The 26,370-nt window shown below is 43.5% G+C and overlaps 3 protein-coding genes across 4 annotated transcripts in view; 1 reads left to right on the top strand and 2 right to left on the bottom strand.

Moving 5' to 3' along the window:
- The window catches only part of LOC311013442 (uncharacterized protein), an 85,865-nt gene that overhangs the window by 16,576 nt on the left and 42,919 nt on the right, over positions 1-26,370 (bottom strand). For both annotated transcript variants that reach the window (XR_014597125.1, XM_084009521.1), the window contains 2 exons: positions 5,274-5,343; positions 2,344-2,456 (listed from right to left, as the gene is read on the bottom strand). The gene's annotated coding sequence lies outside the window, so the exon portion shown is untranslated. The remainder of the gene's footprint in view (positions 1-2,343; positions 2,457-5,273; positions 5,344-26,370) is intronic.
- Positions 9,175-12,840, bottom strand: zic6 (zic family member 6). Its single transcript, XM_084009699.1, has 2 exons — positions 11,714-12,840; positions 9,175-10,033 (listed from the first exon to the last, which is right to left on the bottom strand). The coding sequence occupies exons 1-2, from the start codon at positions 12,669-12,671 to the stop codon at positions 9,432-9,434; spliced, it is 1,560 nt and encodes a 519-aa protein (XP_083865825.1). The 5' UTR covers positions 12,672-12,840; the 3' UTR covers positions 9,175-9,431.
- zic3 (zic family member 3 heterotaxy 1 (odd-paired homolog, Drosophila)) lies at positions 20,108-25,297 on the top strand. The gene is made up of 3 exons (XM_084010296.1): positions 20,108-21,313; positions 22,096-22,259; positions 22,808-25,297. Exons 1-3 carry the CDS (start codon positions 20,323-20,325, stop codon positions 22,988-22,990), a joined length of 1,338 nt encoding a protein of 445 aa, XP_083866422.1. The 5' UTR covers positions 20,108-20,322; the 3' UTR covers positions 22,991-25,297.

Here is a 26,370-nt window from a genome sequence, read left to right as displayed (position 1 = left end):
GACATGTTAATACAGAGAATCAAGACAAAAACAGAATAATGGTTCAAATGCATTATTATTTCTTTTTTCCTCTTTACTTAATACATGAGGATGAGCTGACTTGGGGAGAAAAAAAAAATAACTTAACTCAACTGCAACTAATTGCCACTTTCATCTATCCAATTAAAAGCAGCATTTTAATCCGAGTAGTTTATTTCTTGTTTTGATAGCTCATCACGTGCCGCAGCCTTATAATCAGCACCCAAATGTAAGTATTGCAAATGAATTCGGCACCGAGCCATTATTTACACCGCTGATTTGCATCCCTCTCTCTCTCTCTCTCTCTCTCTCTCTCTCTCTCTCCCCCCGGGGCCGAACCCCACGATGACTTGACAACCTCCCTGCAAAGGATGTGTTGGCAAAGTTAGCTGCTAACCGCTAACATTTTCAATCCATACCCACTCAGGTGTGCGTGTGTGTGAGAGGGTGTGAGGAGGTTGTTAAAATGGTGCTGAGGATCAATAGGATGTTGTTGTTAGCGAGAGACCTTTCAAGGGAAACATCAGTAAGGTGGCATCACAAGTTGTCATGTGTGATGTTTGTGAAATGTATCTGCAATGTTTCTCCCCTCAGTCGCCTGTATAAACAGTCAGCAGCGACAGCTCAGCCTCCCTGCATTTTTCCTCCCTGTGATGAAACAGCTCGGTTGCATGAGGTAATCTCACCCTTACCCAAATGAGATGGTAATGCCTTCAGTCAGGGAATTCAGCAACACACAGCAGCACCTAGAAGGAGGCTGCGCAACTCAAATGGGACTAATAATAGAGCCTCCGTTCTCTTAACTCGGAATCTATATTATACGCTTCAAAAATGAGATCAACTATGTGGGTCAGTGGGATTTCTGTGAGAAAGGGGGGGGGGGGAAGAAAAGAAATAGAAAGGAAAGCAACCAAAAGAAAAATATGCTCCGCTGACAACAGATCTGAGGAACGCGGTAGCTAATAAGAAAATTATTTGGGCAGAGTAACAGCTCAGAACTTTAATTAACAGAGCTGGTTTTAACTGATTGAAAGGGAATACATGTCCACACTCGTGTGCATGCGAGCCTAATTATTTTCAACCCCTTGATTGTCTAAATAGGCTTTATAAATAAAAGCACAAGTGACTTGAAATGTTCAAAGGAAATTATTTTAGAAATGGAAATGATCAAAGAGCAGTCTTTCATAACTTCTGTGATCTGTGAGCGAGAATACAGGGGGACTTCAGTCCTTCACGCTGCTGTGGCCTAGGTTCAACTTTGGTGGAGGGACACACACACACACACACACACACACACACGCACACACACACACACACACACACACACACACACACACACACACACACACACACACACACACACACACACACACAGCAGAGCACTACTCCGCCCCAACATCTGGCTTTCTCAGAGGACAATAAAAAGACATTTATTAGCCTCCATCTTTGCTCAGACTGTCCACACATTAAACCAAACGGAGAAGAGAATAAAACCAACCGCATCAATTAATATCATTATATAGGATGTGATATATGATTAATTAGATCATCTATATGGATCCTGGCTGATGGATTTACTACATGGAACAACAGGAACTCCCGTTTTATTAGGGAGATGAATAATAAAACGTGTTTAGATAATAATGTCAGTGACTTCACGTTGCCTCTGGCATCTTGTTCACATGTGTGTATTACCAACAACTCATGCTGGTTCCTGGTCCGTTTACTCTGTTGTTTATACTCGTGGCTGGGATCTTTACTTTAGTCGTGTTGATAAAAGGAAGTAAATGTAAAACATTTCAAAACACATGCAGGGTAAAAAAAAAGAAAAGAAGGCTTGGTACTTACACTACAGCTGCGTGGTAATAAGCAGGAGAGAGGGAGTGGCATCGTTTCTTCCCCTCCCAGGCTCCTTGGCATTATTCATGGCCCCTCAGACGTGGTATATTCTGAATTAAGTTAATGTACAGAGCATAGTTAATGATGCGTTTGATCAAGTGGTACATGCAACGTTTTTAGTGGTTCATTTATAGCTGGGTTTGTACATTTCATGGTGCGATTCCTAACAAGAATATGGTTGTTAGCTCTCCCCTCCTCTCCTCCAAACGTTGACCTGATATCTATCAAAGCAGGTGGGGATTATGTATTTGTTCTGGGAATATGCTCTTTTTTTGTTGTTGTTGTTGTTGCAGATAAATATTTCGGAGACGCACCCCAGATACACACACGGGCTGCACGCTTGTGTCAGTGACATAACAGAATTCATACCCAAACACTACAGATAATGTAGATACGGGAGCGACGTGGAGGATAAGTGCTAATTACCTCAGCCATATCCCGCTTTAATAAAGGAAGTATATGAAACGCTCTGCTTTTGCATAGGTGATGGGTTTTTGATCCCCTGCTTCCTCCAGATGCCTCGAACACAGGATTATTCCCTGCGGACAGAAATAGATGCAGTCAGTTCTGCCTTGTTCTTTTTTGAAAGTCATCTGTGGATGAGAGCAAACTTCACAGGTTTATGTCAGCAGATAAACCGGCGTAGTACTGATCCTGGGACAAAACACACTGCAGCTGTTTATTTCATGTTAAATATGCTCTCTATCTCACACACACACACACCTACACGTTCTACACCCATTACCATATCATAGCATACGTCCAATACGAGGTCAGGCTGCCTCATTGATCACAAACAAGATGAAGGGACCGTCCATCCCTTTTGCCACTCTTAAATCCGTTACCTGGGCTGCTCAAAGCATCAGAGGGGCTAATTACTAGCTCTCATGCCCCTTGTGAGCTCCCTTTAGCCGCCGTCTAATGCTAAACTTTTCCCATCGATGGTTATTTCACTTCAGAGGGACCTAAATGACACTCTGGTCTGGGTTTGATCACTTTATCGATGATTGTGAATAAATAAAGCAACAACAACAGGCAACTCATCCTGTTGCCTCGGCGCCGCGAGAGCACTTCCGTCTGCGTCTTGCACTTTGGGGTCAACGCCACACCAAATCACATTTGTCCCCTCCATTAATGTCACAGCCTTAAAGCAACATATCATCACAGTGTGGAGCTTGGTCAAACTGTAATTGAAAAGGCCCAAGGGGAATTCCTGGGTTGTGTGTGTGTGTGTGTGTGTGTGGGGCCTCCTAACCCCCGCCACCCTACATCCATCATTGTGGAGTTGGGCCCTGGGGTGTTCTTGTAATGCAGAAGGTTAACTGTGAGATCGCCGTGTGTCCCCACTTGCAGCCCGGTGGCCCCCCCAGTACACGTCGACACGTCAGCATCGTACGCAGGCTCGGCGACGCACCCGCGTTGGGCGAATGGATGGACTTCAATAGGGATGTGATCAGAAACAGAACGCTTCCTTCAGATGTCGAGTTCACAGGCTTGATTACACAGCCGCCTTGCAATGCATACTGCAACAGATAAAATTAAACACTCGCGATTACTCGCCGCTTTGAAACATCCTGGACCGCGATCAATGTGATCTCTCTCTCTTCTGTGTTTTTTTTTTTTTTTTTAAGTTCAACCTCAAACGACGGAGATTCGACAAATCATACAAAAAGTATTCAAACGCAGTATCTCACAACAAGCGCCGAGTCGCCGCTAATGGAATGTGATAGTTTTGAGAGACAGCGAAGACAACAGGCACTTAGGGTCCCTTTGCAGTGTTTTTGTAAAATCTAAGGCATTGTGCTCTTTAGGCGTCACGATCAAAGCCTTTATAACATTTTCTAACACTTCAAGTGTGTTCGGTAAAATGCGAATCGTTAAGCAGACTCTCGGAAAAAATTGTTACTGATAAAATGCAGAAGCAGGGATGATGATAAAGGTATCAATTCCTGCTCAAACGTGCAAATATAAGCATATTCATCTGGCCCTTCACATACATGAAAGCTACCAGCTGCCCTTGCCAGGGAGTGGAGGACATTAAGGCTCAGTCTGGTTGATCTCTGATGACAAGGGTCTGAAGGAGGGATTAGAAGCAAGGGGACCAAAGTTATGGTCATTCCCTTAAAAGGATGGCACTGCATCTCATAGGCCTGGAGCTTACAGGAGTCGAAAGATCTTCAAAGGTCTGCTCACCCCTACTCTAACTCCCCAAAAAACCTTGGAAGTAGGAATTTTGAAAGATGTAGACTTTTAAAAAATTATTTATTTTCACCCTTTTTGCATTGCAACAGGCCGCAACAAATGCCGCAGGACATATCTGGAAACTTTCACTCTGAGTTTGTTGGTTTTTCTTCGTATGAGAAAATCATTGTCAGTCATCTGGCTACCTCCTGAGCTTAGCAGCTCGTAGGACGCGATTAAAGTCTCCATCTCAGAAACTGGCTCATCAGAAAATGTCAAAATATCTGTTATGTAAGGCATGGATAATGAATGAAAAAAGAAGAAGAAGAAAAGAAGACATCGTTTTAAGAACCATCCACAGGGGTAAATTGCAATGCATCAAAAGACAATTATGCATTAGATATGAGGGTAGGCGGGGCCTTTCCCTCTATCCCGCTGCACATCGGTTTTTAGCAAATTCTGCAACAATAGTTGGAGGGCTGAGTGTTGGAGGGGCTCGGGCTTAAGTTGACAGTGGTGGGACCGTTGGGTGGAATGAATGGGAGCCTAGTTTAATAAGCCCCGGTACATGCTGGACTACGCAGGGGGCTGGCACCGCTGAAATCAGAAAACTGCAGTGCAGATGAAGATGGGGGGGTGTGGGGGGGGTGGAATCTAAAGGCTCAGTCTGGTTCAATTATAAAGAGCACAGCGCTCAGACTCTACATTCCCATTCACCACTTTATGGTTTGTAAACACGTTAAACATGTAATGATTGCATTGTGTTACGTAAGAAGCCTGCCTCTGATGGTGCGTTTTAAAAGCGCATTAATTGTCAAGCCGTCAAATTAACAAGGCTTAAAACATGAAACAGATTACTTCACCAATGTCAGAGGAGAAAATGTGTCATGAGCTCCGCGTTCACTTCACTCACGCCGTTTCATCTTATTGACGGTTCAATCTTTTCCTTAAGAATCAGTCTCTGCCCTCAGTATGCATTGTTGCAAACCACTCTGTAGCTCTACAACTGGAAAGAGAAGGTGACATTTTTATTTATTTTTTTACTTTTAAAGCAGCAGTGGCACTGCATCCACCTTACCATGTGGGGTTGCAATTTTCCATAGAGAGGAAAGCAGGCATAGGAGTCGGGTTCCAGGCGTGTTTGGGTGAGAATCTGGCGGAGGACGCGTACTCACCGTGGAGCAGCTCTGGCAGAGATTAGGGGGCCATCATGAAGGAGCCATGGAGGGTGAAGATAGCCAGGAGCTGCAGGGAAAGAGATAGATGAGACGGAGGAACAAGAGGACCTGGTTTAAAAAAAAAAAAAAAGGAGAGGGAGCACAGAGGGGTGGATGAAAAGAAAGCAAGTTGGGGAGCAACAGCACTGCTGGCTTGACCTGGGGAGGTTGGGGGGTGGGGGGGGGGCAGAGAACCAATTAAAATCACACGTGGTCAGTCAGTCAACGCTGACACAGCCTCTCCAGCCGCTTAAAACGTGCGCGGGGACAAGTATGGGAGCCGCACAGTGTAAGTTACGCAAGATGTCATACACGGTTATGATGATGCATAAAACCAAAGATGTGGTGTGACAAAGCAGCCCACCCCCTGGCACACAGCTGGGGCTCAACCCAGGCATGGCATAACAGAGACGCAGGGGGGCCGGCATGGCAATTCAACGGATCCCAAGGTGAAATGGATGTATTTACATTAAATTGACGTATGCCCCGTATACACTGTCCAAAATGGCGCCTGCGCTTGTTGCTAGGCAGAGAGTGCGAGAGAAAAGATGGCGGTGGGCAAGTGGCAAACTGGGAAGCGGAGGTCTAATCAGTTGTGATTACTGGTGCGGGGGGGGAGGGGTGTGGCAGGGTTCAATGATTATGGAATATTACGCCGGCTTGGTCAGAATACGCGACAGAAGGCTGGCATACTGTAGGCACAGAAATTCACAGTTTTTTGGCTTTGTACGTGCCCTCACAAAAGATTTTTCCATATTGCAAATACAGAGGCTTCTCTGAGCACAAAATAGTGTTTGATCCCCTCTATTCTGCTTTCTGTGGAGAGATTTACTATTTTTAGAAAGGGAGGACAAAAGGGCAGAATGTGGCAGTGCATACAATAGTTGGGGTTTAGAAGATGAGCTCGGAGATACAATATCTTGAGAGGACTTTAAAAACGTTGATGCTAGAGCAACACCAAAAGCATCGATGCAAACTATTGATAAGGTTGCAAAACAAGAAAAAAGGGATCTCGAAAAAATTTCAGTCATCTCGTCTTTAAAGTTGCTTATCAAAGCCACCCGGTTCACCTCCGTTTCCTAGAAGAAAGAAGCACTTCACAACTGAAATATTTTACAACATCAACCACTTTAAACGATCCGTCACAGACCGCATCAAACTACTTACCACAAAATCTTCAAGTCCGTGAAAAATTATTATCTTTATCGACCTGAGCAGCACTGATGCAGGAGTAGTTTTCAGGTACACATTCATTAGTAATTAGCAAAAAAAATACATTATTAAAGGAAAACACGACGCCGTTATCAAAACGGGCTGCTTCAAAAAATTTTCTCATGGAAAACTTCTGTTGTATTCAAAAGGGATTTGCAAAATGCGTCATCAAAAATACCTGACTGTCTCTACAGAAGTGTCTTTACGAGTTTCAACATACTCTCCAGACCGGCGCACAAACAAGTTCATCACAGCTTTGCAAAAATCTCAACAATTACGCACATTTTATGAATAGCACAGACGGTTAAAACTCTTTGGGGATATTTGTTTTAGATATATCCAATTTTAAATATAGAAAGATGAAAGTTGAGACAGAAATAATACCATCGTCTTGCTTGTATTTCGTATTGAAAATAACAGCACTTCTCTTCTGAACTTTCAGCCTTAGGTGTATTAATAAGCCGTCAATGGAAGGAAAACATCTCCTACAACCTGGAGCGTACACAACTTGTATTTCTGTGGCCATCCAGACAACTGCCCCTCCATCAAATCCAAATAGCAGTTTGTTAGCCGTAACATCACTGTAGCATTTCAAAGGTAAAATTAATGCACTTTTGACCTCGTTTCCTTTTGATATGTGTGGAGCAAATTGGTATATATGATGGCAGTGATCAGCCGTGTGTTTAATGGTATAAAATGCTGACATCTATGCATACAGGTACAAAGTATGAAGCGTTGATGGCAGTGGAGCAGAGGTTGCCCCCCCCCCCCCACACTACCTTCTTCATCATAATTGTGACCCTTCCAATCTCCACAATAATAAAGCTATTCAGTACGTTGCTGTGCAGGACGAGGACAGACACTCGCTGTGTACATCATCTTCAGCTACACACCATTAAATGTCGCATTAACTGTACTTCAACCTGCTCGCCCCTTTTCCAATCTCGCTCCCTTTTAAGTAACTAATATCGTTAGAGGCAGGTGCCATATTTGACCGAGGGAACAGGGAAAATGAGCTAGGACAATAATAACTCACAGCAGATGAGTTTACATTTGCACCAGGACTAATGGTGGAGCTGAATCCAAGCTCTGCCGAGGAAGAAGACAGGCTTCAAACAGAAATCAGCACCGCTTATTCCTCTAAAATAATGAGGTGTTTGTTGAAATTTACATTCCAGAAGGTAAAATAAACAAGCAACCATGAACAAATGTGCGAGCGTGACTGTAGCAAAGTGTGAGCAAAGTGAAGCAAACATTTTACTATTAGTAGTGTGTGTAATAAAAAGAAAACGGAAAAATAACATCTCTTCTTTAAGCTTTTTTTTCTCCTACTGTTTCAACTTGTATAAATAGCACTACATATCCGTCCCATATTAGTCGTCTTGCAACTTTTTGAGCAGCGAAATCCAGAAAATATCAATTTAAATTCTTTGAACGTAGAAAGTTTTCTGTGGTTTAATGTGTACTGGAGTGTTATCAGGTTTGGAGAAATCAGTATTTGCTTATACTTTGATGGTAAGGAGTGTGTGTGAGTTAGTGAGGGACAGAAATCGAATGAAAATATAAAAATGGATGAACAGGATATAAAAATCAACAAAATGGTCTTGCAGTGGAAGCATAAAGCACGCGAGGACGCGCCCGTTGAAAGACAATGCGCGTGGCCTTGTGAAAATACACCTGTACCCCCCCTCCACCCCCCTCCATTTTTTTTTTTTTTTTTTTTTACTGATTCGCGCTGCTTTTTTGTTGATGGTGTTGTATTGTTTAGTTTATTGGGCTTCTGTTCACTTCGGCCTAAAGGAGATTCACCTCAATCAAACCAGTTAAATACATTCGTGTTAGAAGGCCGGACCACTTCCTGACAACCAAAAACCACAGAATCCATCTTGTGCGCGTGAGAACAGTCGGCGCGTCATCGCACAAAAAAAATGACAAACCTGCAAACACGGCGTGGGCTATTAGAAAGGATTAAATTAGAAATAATAAAAGGAATGTGATGAAAATGCATTGATTGGGTTTAACCACACACGCCTGATCAAAGAGAATATAGACACTTTAATAAAATATAGAATACATAATTAATTATACAGTAGGCTTATGTACAGTAGAACTGTATGCTAATTAAACGTTTTTAATAGTATCACGAACACTGGTTTATGCTCACACTTGGTCTTACTTCGCACAGAAATGTGAAATATATACATAATACAAACAGGAATACGAATGTGTAATGAAAAGGGGCGAAAAGTGAAACTTAATCAAGGGGAGGGATGTAAAAAATAAAACCTACTGAGCCTGGCAGTATTTTAATTACAGACAATTCATGCTGCAGGCCTCGTTAGGTCCCAACACTTAGCTGGAGATGAGATCTTCCTGATAATTATTTCGTCTTGCGACATAGGCCACATAAAGACATGGATAATGCCGACATACGTTACTAGTTTACATTCAACAAAACACCCTACACACAGGGCTACATTAAGCAAGACGTCTGCTTTTCGTTTCCACTCACAGCCTAGAAAAGTTCTCTAAAAACCTCTTTTTTTGTGTGTGTCTCACTTAAGAAAGATATCTCTTTAATAATCACGCAACACGGCTAACAATTAGGCATGTACACGTTGTAATAGTTCCTATAACCCACTGTGTGTGTGTGTGGGGGGGAATGGGACTCAGCCTAACAGGCCTCACAACAACAAACACAGCTCGCCACATTGCAAATGTCAATAGAATGACTCGACGTGAGTGTCACAGAATAGTTGATACAACATCCACGAAAATACAGAGAGTAGTTGAGATACAGCTGTACGTGTTTAACATGGAGGGGGGGAGAAGGAAAAGAAATAGGCCCGAAAAAATGCTGCGCCCGCATGAGTCCCGACGGGAACTCACAGAGACGGACTGTTGTTACTGCTTTGGTGGGAACGAGTCCACGCCGCTGTGACATGTGTACCATCCGTTGACGATGCTTTTCTGGAAGGGAGACGTGGAGGGGAAAGTCCTGGAGCCCTGGGCGAACGTGTGACCCGTCTGGCCGCAGGGGTACTGGGAGGACTGGGACCTGTAGCCGCCTCTCTGCAGCAACAAAGGGTCCAAGAGGGGCTGCGACCTGTGCGCGGAGTAGTCCAAGCTGCTGTCATACGTGTGATGGAAACGTGACCTCGGGGTCGACTCGTCTCGGCTCTCCGGGGAGAGGGGTAGGTCGTGGGTTGAGGCCTGGGGAGGGCTGATGTGGGCTCCGTCCGGGACTCCGGCGGACCTGGCCTCCGCGACGTGACCCCCGTCGCCGGGACGCGCCTCGTCCTCGGTTTTGGCGACGTGCGCCTTGTTGCAGTGGAGCTTCATGTGCTTCCGCAGGGAGCTCGGGTGCGTGTAGCACTTGTCGCAGCCCCTGACCTTGCACACGTAGGGCTTGTCGCTGGAGTGCACGTGCGAGTGCTTCTTCCGGTCGCTGCTGTTCGCGAACCTCCGGTTGCAGCCCTCGAACTCGCATTTAAACGGTTTCTCACCTAAAACGTGCAAAGAGAGAAATGACGGCGAGTTACGAGAATGCTCACAGGTCCCGTTGCATGCTCCATCCGGCCACATGTGCTAAATATGACTGATGCGAGTCATCCGAGTGCACGCTGTATGGGGAAAAGTGACGCTGCAAAACAAAAAGGACGCACACGACAGGTTCCAACAGGCCGCTGTGCAGCATTGCTCTCAATGTTTGCTAAAAAATCCACATCTTTATCGTGGATTGTCACCGACGTTCAAAAGCTCGCCGTCAAAACTAGTTGCAGAAACTTTGGCTGCAACAAGTGAGGCCGAATCATCAAGGCTGCTGTTTAACATGCATTAGATTCTGAGAGACCTGCGACAGCAAACGCAAAGGTTTGTTTAAATGGGGTTATCATGAATAGAATGAATTATGGCTATCAAGATGCTAATTGATCTTCTTGCACAGAATCGCCTAAAGCTGCACACGCGCACGCACACGCACGCACTGAGCGCTGCACTCCAAAATAAAACTTTTCAAGTTTCTGTTTCTGCGTCTCAATGGATGTCCATCTTTCGGAATTTCAAAGAAATGTTAATTTTTTTTTTCCTGACGTAAATGATGTCTAATTAATGTCAGACTACGCATGTGCAGTAACGCACACCACGTAGCGTGTGTTCTCTTTGCTTTCATTAGTAAAACAATGTAGCACCAGAGGTGAAATAGGTTTTTGTCCAGCCTTTCATTTCACTTCATTCGTTAATTATATTTTAAATTTAAATGCATGTCATTACACCTTGTGTGATCACGTTTATAAAAACCCTCAAGTGTGTAAAAAAAAAAAAAGACTGCGCAGTAAATCCCTTTTTTTATATTTTATTGTGTCCTCAACTGGGGGATAGAAGGAAAGGCCCTCCAAAAAGTCGTTTTTTTAAAAACAAATTGAATCCAATTTATGTAATAAAAAAGGCCAATCAAAGTGATGGAAATTAAACGAGGAAATGTGACTTATTGTGTTTATATTTGTAACCATTTCATTTCGCAGACTGAGGGCACCCGCTTGCTCGCCGTTTTTATTTCCTACTACATCACTGTGTGATGCAGCTCTGTGTTCCTGAGCACAGGAGATGCGTCCCTGGGAGGCAGAGACAGCGTAACGGCTACGTCACAGCTCTCCGGTGTCCCGGCATTTATTTTATTATTTCTCTGAATGAAGTGGGAGAGGCACCCAAACCGCCAGGCCTGCAGACTACACTCCTTTGTAACTGCCTCACTGCTACTCGGCTGTGGCGCCTGCATGGAGCCTGAACAGGAGTTTCTCTTGCAGAACACGCAGACAATAACAGGGACGGCGAGAAGCAACGTTGTTTATAATAATATGGCATAAATAGCCCAGCACGGTGTAATAATAAAAATAAACAACGTGGGCCTATGTGTATAATTAAAACAACAATAATAATAATAATATAATAATGAAACATTATCGGCAAACTTCCTTAATTAGTTAAATAATTAAACATAAAAATATACGTTTACATAAACAAGCATGGCAAAACTCATAAATATTAATGACTAATAAGAACATTTTTTATTAAAATGTATAACCCAATTATATAAGTATTATTATCGTCATCAGCAGCGTTATCATAATAATCATTATTATTATTTTAATCACATGGTGTGCTTCAGCAGGATTATTATAACTAACCTGTGTGAGTCCTCTTGTGGATTTTAAGATTCTCTGATCGTGCAAAAACTTTCTCACAGCCGTGAAAGGGGCAGGGAAAGGGCTTTTCCCCTGTGTGCACTCTGACGTGGTTCACCAGCTTGTATTTGGCTTTGAAAGGCTTCCTGTCCCTCGCACAGCTCTCCCAGTGACACACATACTCGGAGTGATCGGGTCCTCCGACATGCTCCACTGTCACATGGGTGACAAGTTCATACATGGTCCCGAAGGCTCTGGAGCAAGACAGCTTCCCGGCCCCCTCTTGGCCGTCACTCCACCTGCACACCAGCTCGTGCTTCACTGTTTGTTTGGCGCACCTGAGGAACGCGTCGCCTCCGCCACGCTGAATTGCCATGTTAAGGGGCTTGTACAGACCCAGGAACTGGGAGACAAGCTGCTGGCTGTTTCCCTTGGGGTTGATACTCTGGCCGTAGTGGTGAGTCCGGCCGAGGAGGTCGCCAGGTAGACCCAGCATCATCTGGCTGCCGAAATCTCGAGATGCGTCGGTGGAGGCGTGGGCCTGCTCCGGGTAACTTGAGAAAAAAGCATGGCTCCTGTTGTCCCTGTAGCCAGAGAAGTCGCGATACCTTCCAATCCCGCCATGTTGGCTCGCTCTTGATGCCAGTTGATCAGTGACGGGTGGCATGCCGGCTCCAGAAAGATTGGCTCCAATGATAATGCCCCTAGGGCTGTGCTCTAACCGGTGGCTGTGGTATCCAGAGTCTGAAAAATTGGGAACCGAGTGGTCAACATATGCACTGGACCTCGTCTCGGGGTAGTCTCGCAAATTGTGCGAGGGGCAGAGTTTTAAGGAACTGCCAGTGGGGAGTCCCATGTGCTCTCCTGCCAAAGGTGGCAGCACCACGCTGGGTTCAGTATTGCTCTCCCCGGGGTTGACGCAAGAGAGAGGGCAGCCACTAAACCTCGAAAGGCTTGTCATGTTTTTGTTGTGGTTTTTTTTTTTTTTTTTTGGCAATGAGCTTCTTTTTTTGGTTGCAAAATCAAACCAATTCGGAGCTTCAGGATGCACCTAGAAATCCCCTCTCCATTGCCCCTTGTTTGTATATCATCTGCATGTGAAATTCTTGGCCGTGAACTTCGCAGAAGTGAGAAACCACACTCAATTTCGTTAAAGTTGCTTTGAGTCCCATGCCGTTCACTTTGCCCTCTTGATTTGTGGCAATAACCGTGGTAGTAAAAATGCTTCGAAACAGGCCATGGTGCAATATAAAAGCACAGCGGGCAAACCTGCTTTAAAAAAAAGGGAGCTTTGGGATTGGTTGGAATGCGCGGTGATTGACAGGCGCTGGGTTTGTTTTAAAAGGGACACGCAGGCGTTCGCCGCACGACTCCGTTTTTCAAATATCGCAGAGAAAACGCTTTGAAATGTGCCGCGATACTTGCAAATATTGCTGCCTCTTTAACTCTGTGCGCTTTCTCGTGAGACCCGAGTCTCCAAAAAAAATCAGCACATACGAGGGGAAAATGTAATGCTTAATGTGTGATACTAATCATCTGAAAGTCAATTGGTTAAATGCGGACATGAGGGGGGGAGAAACACAAGACTATCACAGGCTATTATATCAGCGGAATTAATCTCGCCAAAGCAAATGTCCCACTCCTGCCCTGCAAGAAGAATAGGCAGACTGGCCATAGCGTGTCCAGGCCAATTATTGTCAAGACTTTTCATTTGGAGTGGAGTTTGAAAACAGTGAAAGTTACTGGGGAAATCATGTGGAACCATTGGAAAATACTAATGTTTGTGCGTCATAAGCCCGTTTAATGTAATATATCTGGGCTCTGGAGGCAACAGCATCTTTGTTAATTTTTTTAACACATGCGTGTTTTTTTTACTTGATGGCCTCATAATCAAAAGAGATATAAAACGCAACAAGTAGCACAATTCTACACATCACCGGACCAGCAACAGCTAACTGGGGTGAAAAAGTTATTTCAGATTCAAGCAGTGTCACTGGTGAACACTACAGAACAGAGTGTACTATTTTACCACACACACACACACACACACTTTCCCCCCTTGCGCTTTAATACATTCATAATCATCAAAAGTGCACCATGCGTCTCGCAGGCTCGCACATATGTAAAATTGGTTATGTAAAAATGTAAATCGCGAAACGTGACAAACGGCAGTGGATAGGCTCCAGTGTTCCTGGGGAACTCGGATAAACTTTCTTACTTTGGGGTGCTGTGAGGACAGCAGCTCCGAGCTCTCCGCGCTCCTCTGGCGCAGCACACACACTTTCTGTCTCCTCGCTTTGACGTTGCTCTGATATCAGCGCACTTTCGTCTCCGTCGGTTTAGCCAAATTCCTTTATCTGTTGCTTTTATATACATCTACACGACGTGGCGTGGGCTCTGGACTGCAGCTCGCAGGTTTAAGATGGAGAGAGAGAAAAAAATACGCCTAATTTCCAAAGACTGTTGCTGGCAGAATTAAAAAATATATATCTTCAAGAAAAAAGAGAGGAAAAAAACAACCTTTTTCCACATTGTTATGCTGACGTCACCTGCAGTGGATCCTAGGCAGAGACAAAGCAAGGGGCCCACTTGACATTAAGTGCCGCAAAATAGTAGACATGCCCAGAACTGGCCTAATTCCGTCATGATTGTAATGGACGCTTATGTTTGTCAACCTTTAACCCGACGCATTTCCGGAAATGATTGAGGGTTGAAGGCCAATAAAGCGAAGGTTTCCAGTCTGTCATTCAGAAAGCAGAAAGGGACTGACACACAGCTAAGGCCCCCAAATCATCCCAAGTCCTCATCTGCAGCAAGAATGCAAAACAAGAAAGAGGACTCTCTTTCTTTTTTTTTTAATGCAGCCATTCTGTGAGGCTGTGTGGCCTCAGATTTTCAATAACAAAAAAAAGGTTTGCACTGTATGCCCATTTCATAACGTATACTAACCCTATTTAATACAAAGGAATACGATTATTTCAATGCTCATATGTGAATTTGCTTTAATGCTCAAATGAGCCTTAATGTGGTCATAACATAATTAGAATGTAGCCTATTAATCATAATTATAAGCCTATTCATACAACTGCAATACTGTATGAAAGTCTGATAATATAACACGTATTTAATTTGTAAATGTTTAGAATGTGCAAAGTGATTTCATATAATTAATGATGGAGCGGTAACAATAAAAATAAAATGAAAAAATGATTATAGTGATGGCCAAGAAATGCAATCCTTTATATTCATGATTTGAGGACTTTCACATGTTTCTCTGTCCGGTAGACTAGTGTTTGTAAAATTTGATGTAATACGCCAAATATGTGACGATGTAGCATTTTAAATTGAGATACTACACGTGAAACTACACGCTTAAATGTCTCAATTGTAACAAATTTGAGCGTTTTGACATCTGCAGTGCCTCCCAAGCCTCCAGCTTTATGAGTGCGGTCATTTAGGTTGGTTGCTTGACAGGCCGGACAAAATCCCAGTGACTGTTGCACACAAAATATCACTCCCAACTATCAAAACACACATGTCAGGGAATACCATTTACATCCATACGATCCCAGTCACTCTCAGCGCAGCGAGGATGGACCAAACGAACGACAAAGGGCGATATGCAGAGATGAAATTAAACAGAAAACAAATTCCAGTAAGAAGACCAGAGTTACAGAATAAGCCATGACTGAACATGGAGCTCATTTAATTTCTTCAACCCAAGATAGTGATGAGAGGGTTTATTTTTAAAATAACGTGCCGTTCCTTAATGTTCCATTGTATTTTATTGTGCCTGTTAGATGAATAAATACATTTATGAACAACAACGAGAACCTGCATTGCCTGTTTGGGAAAACTATTTGAACAAAGGTAATAAAACTGTTCCCGGTGTGTATCAGAATCACCAGGTGTTACGAGACATGACAAGATATAATAAAGCGGGAAGCATAGGGAGCATAAAACGATTTCAAGTATCCGAATCTCTGTGTGTGTGTGTGTGTGTGTGTGTGTGTGTGTGTGTGTGAGGGAGAGAGAGAGAGAGAGACACACACACACACACACACACAAAGTTAATATGTTCCTATATGTGGTACAAGCAGGAATGCCTATATGTGTGTGTGTGTGTGTGTGTGTGTGTGTGTGTGTGTGTGTGTGTGTGTGTGTGTGTTTAAACAACTGCATGCATCAGTGTGAGGTGGTGCTGAGACATTATAATTGATGAGGGATGGCAGTGCACAGTCTTGCCACGACTTTATGAAATTTAGATGAATTAACAGGTTTGGGATGATTCCATTTGCAGACAGATGCTCCAATAAATCACAGCACGAAGTCAATTAGCCCTCTCCATCAGCCATATGAAGGCAAACACTAGCATAGCAGCCACACAAGACCCAACTGACCAAGCGGTGGGTGAAATATAAATGGCGGTCCGTGCGTTTCATTCTTGGACTAAACCTTGAGATGCAAAGACGAAATGACCCAACTTCTTTCATTTTCACCGATGAGGAGCAAAAAAACCAACCACGCACACAGCACATGTATGCACAATGGTGGTAAAATAGAGCATCACAACAAAAAAAATCCTAATTACAAGACTACCTCATCTATTGTGGTCATCATCGGCTGCTACGGTTTCACACAGAGATCTAAAATAACATTTGATTACATGTGTGTGAAAATACAACGCGTAATGTTAATACTTGTTTCGTGAAAACGCCCAGCATTCAGAAAGCAAGTGGACGCAAATTGGAATTCTCTGAGCCAAAAATGTGTTTTATTCTGAAAAATAATGGAGAAATGTGGCATGGGGGGGTGGGGGGTGGGGGGGGGGGGGGTGTAAACCACAGCTAAAACCTGCAAAGTTCACTCAGCACAATGTCTATTTAAGTAATACAGAGAATCGCGATATTCATTCAACTGTACCGCTGGGTTGCACCGACCGTTTTCTGTCTGCTAAACAAAGGAAATACTGAAAAACACGTCCATATGCAGTGGGATTTGATTTGGAGCTGAAGATTTCACTTTTGTCTGGTCACTATTGAGTTAATCTCAAGTCCACAAACTCTTCTAGCACAAGCGGCCTGCAGCCAAGCAGGATACAGGCCAGACAACATGGACTAAAAAAAAAAAAGACTCAACATTGCTATAAGAAAAATAATCCAGAATATTGGGCTGCCATAGGGGAAAAATAATCTTTATAGCAACATAATAATCATGCGTCTAAATATCAAATGATGCACTCAAATAACCTTCACTTACTAACACATCTAAAAACAAATGTATAAATGTGAGTTGTTTACCATTTAGGCTGATGGTTATGTTCTGCTCTTTTCCAACTGCATGGGCCTACTGTCACATATGCACGCTACAATATTGTGATATTTTAAGGTAACGCGCATGCTCAGTTCGAGGAAGATTATGTTATAACCAATGGGCTATCCCAACGCCCAATGAGGTAATCCCAGCAGAGATAACTAAATCATCAAACGAGTCCTGCAGAATAACGTGCTATAATGTAGCACGTTGCACGACGCCCACGTTTAAAAGGAGCGATAAAAGATTTCCTTCGGACATTTAAAAAAAAAAAAAAAAAAAAAACACAGGCCTGAACTAGTCATGCGTGCATTTTTTAATTTAATCGTTTTTTGTAATTAAAGCGAACATTTTTAAAGGTTGAAATAAATACATAAAATCGTTGCTGGTTGCAAAACTAAAAAATGTAATTGTGTAAAATGTAGCAGAATTAAATTACATAGATAGACAAAAAAATCGAGGTGAGATTGGGAAGGGCGGCACGACGAGGGAGCGGTGGAAAAATCTCCTGGTGAAAAAAAATGGCTGTGTGAGTGAGACAAACGGTGAACAAAAGTGCAGCTCTGTAAAAAGGCCTATGAAGCTGTCTTTCCCCCCTCTCTTTTAAAAGTTCCCCCTTGTTTCCCCATTGTCCAGTAAAAAAATAGTAGCACCAATAATAGGGTAAGGGAGATTTATTTTTCCCCCCAAACACGAAATTAAAATCTTGGAGATTTGACCCAATATTCTCGCAGTCCCTAATTTCTTTTGATGTTTGTTGAAGACATATTTAGGAAACGAGCGTTTGAAGCCACCAACCGGCAAATCCCATATTTGTAGAATGAATGTAGGCCTATTTTATCATTAACAGTAAATAGCAATCCACCAGAAGCGATCCAATTCTCTCCAGCAACAGTTGCTTTACATTAGGCCTCGGTGATGACAACTCCCCTTTTCTCTGTGTCGCGCGCACACATTTGTGACTCATCTAAACCGCGATGCTGCTTGTGATAATGTGGCTGCAAATGCACGGCACGTAACCTTAAGTGGCGTAAGGGGCCCTTCGCGTTTCAACAAGCCAATAAAATATGGAGGGAATACAGGAAAAACTTAACGGGCTGCTTGTCACTTGTGAAAGTTTACAAAGGTCGCCATAAATCTAGCAGCGTACTGCAACGCTGCAAACCGCGCGCGCGTGTGTGTGTGTAGGCTCCGTGGTGTGTGTGCGCGCTCGTAGTGAACTCCGTGTGTGTGTGTGTGTGTGTGTGTGTGTGTGTGTGTGTGTGTGTGTGTGTGTGTGTGCGTGTGTACTCGCACGCGCAGGCTGTGTGCCGCGTGAGAAGACGAGTGTGTGAGAGTGAAGGGAGGAGTAAACTGTGAGAGGCTATGCCTTCGTGGTGAGAGAGAGAGAGGGGGGGAGAGAGAGAGAGAGAGAGAGAGAGAGAGAGAGAGAGAGAGAGAGAAGGAGAAAGAGAGGCGAGTAGAGGGAGGGGGAGAGAGAGAGGGGGGAGAGCAGCTTACGGAGGAAAAGGAGATGGAGTGAGTCTCATTTGTCGTTTCGCTTCAAGATAAGTTGTTGATGTTATGTGCAAAAAAAAAAAAAAAGCGCCTGTAAAGAAAAAGGTACGCGGGTCCTCGCAATATTGACATTATCACACGAGTAACAGGCCTTGAGCTTGTTCACTTGGAGAAAACTAAATCCCATGCAACCTACACCACCGGCTCCGTATAATAAACCGTACACCCTTCCACCACAGAGGCCGGCCCCGTTACCAACACACACAGACGACGGATAAGTAAGAAAACTCACCTTTTCAATCTATAACTCTTACTCGAGGAAATGTTCTGGAGTGAATGCGGAGGGATGAGGGCGAAAGCAGGATGAAGGACTGATTTGAAGATTCTTTTTTTTTTCTTTTCTTTTTTTTTTTTTTTTGTGGTCCAGAGCCCCTAAAATAAAGAATGTGAGCTCCTTCCTGGGACAGATTGAGGGGGAAAGGATGTGAAAGGCTTGGAGTTAAAAAGCGCCGCTTGAAGCACTCAGCGCGTCTCTGAACTTGATCAGATTTTATGTGTCCTGCAGCGAGTCAGCGGCAGCCCTCTGAAAGTTGCTCAATGGCACGAAATTTTGGCTGAGCGAAAAAATCTCAGGATATTACAATTACTGCCATCTTTCTTTCTGTCTTTTATTCCTCCGTCTTACACCCTATAGAGCTTTTGCAAAAAAAAAAAAAAAAAGGAGAAAAAAAAGAAATACCCCCCCCCCCCTCCCCTTTCAAGCGGCTTCAAGAAAGCCACAGTTTGGAACTGGGCCAAGTACATTCAAGTTTTCAGTTAATAAGAGCTAAAAGTGGTCGCATGAAAAAGAAATAACACACATAAGTCGGTAATATTTAACTACATTAGATAGATAGATAGATAGATAGATAGATAGATAGATAGATAGATAGATAGATAGATAGATAGATAGATAGATAGATAGATACTTTTCAAACATGCGGGCCCTCTAAAGTTAAGCTTGCCTTCAAAATGTATTGAAAAGTTTTTAAAGAGTCTAAATTCGGAAACACTCAACATGGCAATATTCAAATGTTGCAGAAATGACCGTTTCTCTAAATGTACACAAATGGTCAACAACAAAAAAGTAGACAAATATGGTCGTTAAAAACCTGAAGTAGATATAACAGCCTTCGCCGATAATGTATTTTATTTTATTTATTTATTTATTTGTATTCAAAACTGCTTGGGAGTTTCTTGAGGAGACTAAATCACGCACGGCTGCATGAGACATGCGCTCCACATAACACACGCAGGCTCTGCGCTAGAGTGCTCCGCTATACCTGCAAAATAATGCCTGTAAGAGCCAATCAAATGAAACCAATTGAGACGACCTGCCATCTCCAATACCAAACTGTGCCAATCACCAGAAATCTAGCCAATTAACACCCTCCTTTGCGGTCACGTGTCAGAGGGGTAGCCGAGCGCCGATTGGCTGCCGTAGCACTGCCTCCCGAGTTCATTTATGTTCTGGGAGTGAGTGATTGACTTTATCAGTCCAAGGACATCATCCGCCTGGAAAGGGGGGGAAGTTTGATCCTCTTTCTCACGGATCGCAGTCAACGGGAGTTTTTTCTCCCAACTCTTTTACGCATAGGATCTTTTCCCCGTTTTGGCTCCGGTTATTTTTTTTTATTTTAGGATTTTTCGCAAAAGCGTGGTCAATCTCGCCGCGGTGTCTGCAGGCTTTGCGCGCTCCGCTACACTGGATTTTAATTTTATTTTCTGTTTTCTTCCCGTCTCCTAAGTTTTGCTTCAAGCTCATGACTATGCTTCTTGACAGCGGTCCGCAGTTTGCATCGTTAGGAGTGGGGGGTTTCGGGACACCACGGCACCACGAAATCGGGAACAGAGACCCGAGTCTGGGACTCAATCCCTTCACCGATTCCTCCCACTCCGCGGCTTTCAAAATCAGCCCCGTGGCCCACGACATCGCCTCCAGCCAGACGTCGGCGTTCACCCCGCAAGCCACTGGATATGCGGCTGCGCTGGGTCACACTCACGGCGGGCAGGTGGGCTCGTACGGCGGCGGAGCGTTCAATTCCACGCGGGACTTTCTCTTCCGGAACCGGGGCGTCGGAGAGCCCGCAGCGCCGAGCGCCCAGCATGGGATCTTTGCGGCTTCCGCGGGGAGCCTCCACGGGCCGCCCGGGATCAGCGACAACCCCGGACATCTGTTGTTTCCCGGACTTCACGACCAGGGGGGTCACCACACGTCGCCGAGCGGACACGTAGTGAACAGCCAGATGCACCTCGGCTTACGCGGGGACATTTTCGGAAGACCCGACCCGTACCGTCCGGTCGCGAGCCCTCGGACGGACCCCTACGGGAGCCAGCTCCACAACTACAGCCACCCGATCAACATGAACATGGGGATGAACGTGCCGACGCACCACGGTCCGGGGGCCTTCTTCAGATACATGAGGCAGCCGATCAAGCAAGAGCTCTCCTGCAAATGGATCGACGAGAACCAGATGAACAGACCCAAAAAGACTTGCGACAGGACTTTCAGCACCATGCACGAGATGGTCACGCATGTGTCCATGGAGCACGTCGGCGGGCCCGAGCAGAGCAACCACATCTGCTTCTGGGAGGACTGCCCGAGAGAAGGGAAATCTTTTAAGGCCAAGTACAAACTCGTCAACCACATCCGTGTGCACACGGGCGAGAAGCCGTTCCCGTGCCCGTTCCCCGGATGTGGGAAAATATTCGCCCGATCGGAAAATTTGAAAATACACAAAAGAACACATACAGGTAATGCACCGATTATTATCACGAGGCGTGAGTAGAAGAGCATTTTGTGTCATAAAAAGTGTTCTGAATGGGGGAAATCGCGTGTGTTGTTTGAGAGTGCCCCCCCCCCACCCCCCCTCTCCAAAAAAGAGTGCGTGTGTTTTTCCTTTTTGTTGTTTACCATCTGAGAACGTGGGCCCACATTTATCACTCCGCACACTTCCCAAATTGTTCTTAGAGCACCTTATTCTCTAGTATTTAAACAGCATAAAAGAAGCGTTGGCTATGTAAGGCGTAAAAATGTGCTTCCTTTGGGCAACTCGGTGATTCCTCTCGGGTGCGACACACAAAAGACACTTTGCCCACTTGTGAATGTTAAAAGGCTTTCTGCTGTTTTTATAGTGGAGGGATATTTAGAGAGACTTGAGAAAGCGTCGCTGCTTTCTCGGCCTCACATACAAACTCTAATGATGTTGAGTTTCTGGCTGTGTTTGTAATAGTTCAGCTATCACGCAGTGCAGGAGATGCCCTGTTGATTCAGTGTTTACTATATGGAGCAGACCAGCAGCACGAAGTGAGCAGGCCTCTTGAATAAATAAAGCCTGACAGAGAGTGTAGTAGTGGAGCCCCCACCTTTCAAAATGTAGGTTACTCTCGTTATATAACAGGCTGCAGACAATCTACATCTCTGGGCTTCGGGTTCACATAAGTGTGTGTGTGTCTGTCTCACAAAAAGGGGATGTTTGCGCGTTGGTGTGAGTGCAATGTTCATGATGTGTGTGTGTGTGTGTTTAATCCCGCAGGTGAGAAGCCGTTTAAGTGTGAATTTGATGGCTGTGACAGACGCTTCGCCAACAGCAGCGACAGGAAAAAGCACATGCACGTGCACACGTCAGACAAGCCATACATCTGCAAAGTGTGCGACAAGTCCTACACACACCCCAGCTCTCTCAGGAAACACATGAAGGTAATTAACGTCTTCATTACTCCTTAAACACATTAACGCACACTCCTCTCCCCACCCAACACACACACACACACACGCACACACACGCGCGCACACATCCAAGAACTACACTAACACAACTTGAGGCATTTCTTAATGTTATAGCACCGCCACACTGCCTCACGTGTCATTTGGTCCATTAGTAACACTTAGACTCTCAATTAAACTATCAACATATCATTAAATTAGTTGTGAATATTCCACATGTCTGTCACTCACAGCTTCAAGCATTTTTTCCTCTTTTTTTTGTGTTTACGTTACATGTTTGGATACACGTTTTGACATTTTTTTTTTAAATCACTAAGAAAAACGACATTTTCAGACGCACGTAAATGTCGCATTGATGTGGCTGTGTTTCGCATTACGAAGTCGCCCTGTGTTTACTGTTACAGTAGCTTTATAACATCCAGAGTTAATCCGCATTTAAGTTCAACACAGAGCTACTTTGAATGAGGGAATGCTTTAATATTATGCTTCATTCACACATTCTCTCTTCCCTGTTTCTGCAGGTACACGAGTCTCAAGGATCCGAGTCGTCTCCAGCAGCGAGCTCCGGATACGAGTCGTCCACGCCGCCGGTGCTGGTCTCAGCCGGCACCGAAGACCCGACAAAAACACCGCCGTTAGCCGTACAAAACACGTCCGGCCACAGCGAAGGACTGGCACCCAACTTTAACGAATGGTACGTTTGAAGTGAGAAGAAGAGCAAAAAAAAAAAAAAAAACACCCCTCTCTCAATGTGGACCACAGGGTAGAGGACACACGAGGATAAAAAACACTATTCCTGTTCTCTTCATACACACACACACACACACACACACACACACACACACACACACACACACACCTACACTTCCCCCCAAAAAAACACCCACACATACACACGGGATTGGGACGACAACAACAACAATAACAGGAGATGAGGGCAAAAGCCAGCACCAAGCAGGCCACGTCCGTTCTCAGGATCACGCAAATTGGGACTTTTATTCCGCAGTTTTGAGGATATAAAAAAAAGAAACCACGAATGAATAAAAACGTAAATACTTTCTCAGTATAAATAAATGTTTTTTTATCTTTTAGTTTACAGAAAAAAAATGTTTTATTTTTCATTTTATGTATTTTCTCAAATTTTTATTTAAAAACGCGAATAAAAAAAAGGAAGATTATTTCACGCTGTTTTATATGACGGTGACGCGCTACTGTCGCCTCTTCAATTGATTGTTGGAACTTCAGTCTTAAGAAACGTGCCAAAGTCTTTGTCATGAACTTGAACACAGAAAAAAAAAATCCTAAATAAATATTATACTCGTGAATGTATTTCCTTGTTTGATGGGGTCGAATCTATTGTCAACGTCCGTTTTCAGGTGGAGAAATGTGGTATTAGGTTACGATTGTTACCGTTGAATATAACGTTGCCTTTTGTTAATACCGTTGTAAATACATATCCATGATGCCATATTTATCAATTTGTAATTTAATTATGGGTATAAGTTCTGAAACTTAAATGATATTTATGGAAATGTTTTCTAACAAGAAGAACTGTACAGTTTTGGTCATAACCAGCTTAACATTGAACAAATGATAAACTCTAAAGCTCCAACATCGCGATTGTATCCTTCTGTTTATTTGTCTTTTTTTTTTGTTTTTCCCTTTTTAACCAATAGGCCTATATGTGTCTTATTTGGATCGAAGAAATCATCTATATGAATATTATGGATTTGTCTATATATAATGCAGATATTTCCGTCACTTTTATTTTCTTTATGAAGACCATTGACATGTAAATCATTGACATTGTAGAACTGAGTTCAGTTGAGCTGAGAAGCTATAAAACGGTTTTGTTGATATCTTTATTTTTGGTTAAATTTAAACTTTTTTTGTGTATTTTACGTTCATAGAATCAGAAATAGAGGTCAATTCGTAGCATAAACTCAGTACTGAAAAAAAAAGGAACAAACCCATCAGCCTATTGCACTCCTATACAGGTCTTAGACGAGTGTGTGAAGTTCATGATTCCCAAATCAAGGTGACAGCATTTTTGAGTATTTTCAAATTCGGGGGTCAAGCACCCAGATATATGCGCCAGTATGGCACTCTTTTATAGTTCCAGCAATGTCTTTGTGCAAGTATGTTTAAATGTGTGCATCGGCAACAATGGAACTGTCACAACACAGTATCTTCAAAAATAAAAAAAAGTTTTTTTGTCTGTCAGCTTGCATTGTTTTAAATGTAATTCTTCTGTGAAACTAAGCGTGTTATTTGTTGTGGTGTTGCATATAGAGCAGTTTGATTACACATTTGCTTGTTTTGTGTGAATAACTTGTCAAGATGACATTTTTTTTGTGTTTGACAAAAAATTTAGTGGAAGGAATTCTAGATCTATGTGGGTTGGGGAGGGGGGAGAATACGTTCAGTGGCAAAAAGAGTTACAGCATTGCATTGTAACCTATTCTCAAGAATTAAATATTATGCATACACAAAGTATATTGTACTCGTACGAGAACAATTTCAGACCACCAGCACTACTTTTAAAATAAAATGTAAAAAAACGGTACCTCGTGACAGTGATATATGAAATAAGTTTATTTAAATAATTTAAGGAATATATGTTTTATATGCTATTTTCTATACCTTAATTTAAATGAAGTACTTTTTCTTATTCCCACCACCTTTCTGCCCCATGTCCAGAGGTCAGCGAGAAAAAAAAATCGGATGTACAAACACACTAGAATGTGATGTTGTAACACTTTTTTTTGGAGAAATGGGTCGCACTCCAAGTTATTCCTGAAGAGCAAAACTGTTTTACTGATGAACTGTGTCACTGTGCCACATTGAATCAAACCATGTTACAACAGCAGGCCTATGCGTTAGCCTATTTAGCTGCCAGATGCAAAAGGTTCCTTGTACTTTTTAGGCTACTGTATGTTGGTTGATTTGTTTTTACCAACTATTTATGAAGAAATGTGAACGGAAATTTTGACTGAAATTAAAAAAACCTTATGAAAAGCGACTTTCAGACTGCCACGTTGATTTTTACCACCCTGTTGTTCTGCTCCCTGCATCTTGACGCTTATAGCCGACACTGTTTGCCATGCTGTTTGTATCAGACTAGTAGGAGTCACTTGAACTTGACACTGATTAAGGCGCCATCTTAGTATCTTGGCTGTGTGTGTATGTGTGTGACTGGGAATATTGGGGAGGGGGGTTAGAGAAACACTTCTTGGCAGCGAGTGGGGGGTTTAGATGGGGGATGTGGGTCATCCGTCTATGGATGCAAAAGTTGCGCATTCAAAGTTTTTTTTCTTCCATTATTATTATCATTATTATTAAACGAGTCCTTGCAAATAACAATCCTGACGTGCAGGCTGGAAGACGGGCAACTGAGGACACTGTGTGACCGTAAACGTGGAGAGGGATACGGTGCCAAATGTGGCGCTGCCTCATCGTCTCCCGCTACCCGATTAACAAGGAACCGCTTCATAAAAACAACCAAAGGAGTTACCGCACATCAATGGACGCCATAATAAGCATTTAAACGGCGAAAAAAAAATCTGTTTGAATTACAACAAGGGGCAGGCTCTGCTTCGCTAACAGTGGCATTGCCCAATGTTTTACAACGCCATGAATGCAGAAATAGAAAAACAGATAGCCATACACACTGGATCATTTGAATGACTGCTGTTGAGAGACATTTTTTTTTTTTTACTGATTTACTGATCTAAAGCGGAGCACGCACACACACACACACACACACACACACACACACACACACACACACACACACACACACACACACACACACAAGGTGTTTCAAACCAACACACACCCAATATTCTGCAGATTTGGGAATATTGATTCAAATTCGGTTTCTGACTTTTGCGCAAGCGCAACCTTTGCATTCCGTTTGATTTAATTTATTTTCACCCCCTCTTCCCTCCCCCCTCTCCCCCACCGCGCTCCCCTCCCTCCCTCCCCTCCCCTCCCGGCTCGTCTAGTCGCACATTTTAAGTTCCCCCCTCTCAGACACCGTGACGTCAAATAACCGAGACCCGGCTTCTTCCGAAACACGACG

This window comes from Eutrigla gurnardus (genome assembly GCF_963514095.1).
Source record: "Eutrigla gurnardus genome assembly, chromosome: 5".
Classification (NCBI taxonomy): domain Eukaryota; kingdom Metazoa; phylum Chordata; class Actinopteri; order Perciformes; family Triglidae; genus Eutrigla; species Eutrigla gurnardus.
This window is presented reverse-complemented; position numbering and strand designations above follow the sequence as displayed.

Bases quoted from the DNA above. Each gene is read 5' to 3' on its own strand.
- zic6 (XM_084009699.1), bottom strand. From the start codon at position 12,671: ATGACAAGCCTTTCGAGGTTTAGTGGCTGCCCTCTCTCTTGCGTCAAC. The intron at 10,034-11,713 runs GTTAGTTATAAT...TGCACGTTTTAG, and splicing joins CCACAAGAGGACTCACACAG to GTGAGAAACCGTTTAAATGC.
- zic3 (XM_084010296.1), top strand. From the start codon at position 20,323: ATGACTATGCTTCTTGACAGCGGTCCGCAGTTTGCATCGTTAGGAGTG. The intron at 21,314-22,095 runs GTAATGCACCGA...TTAATCCCGCAG, and splicing joins ACACAAAAGAACACATACAG to GTGAGAAGCCGTTTAAGTGT. The intron at 22,260-22,807 runs GTAATTAACGTC...CTGTTTCTGCAG, and splicing joins CTCTCAGGAAACACATGAAG to GTACACGAGTCTCAAGGATC.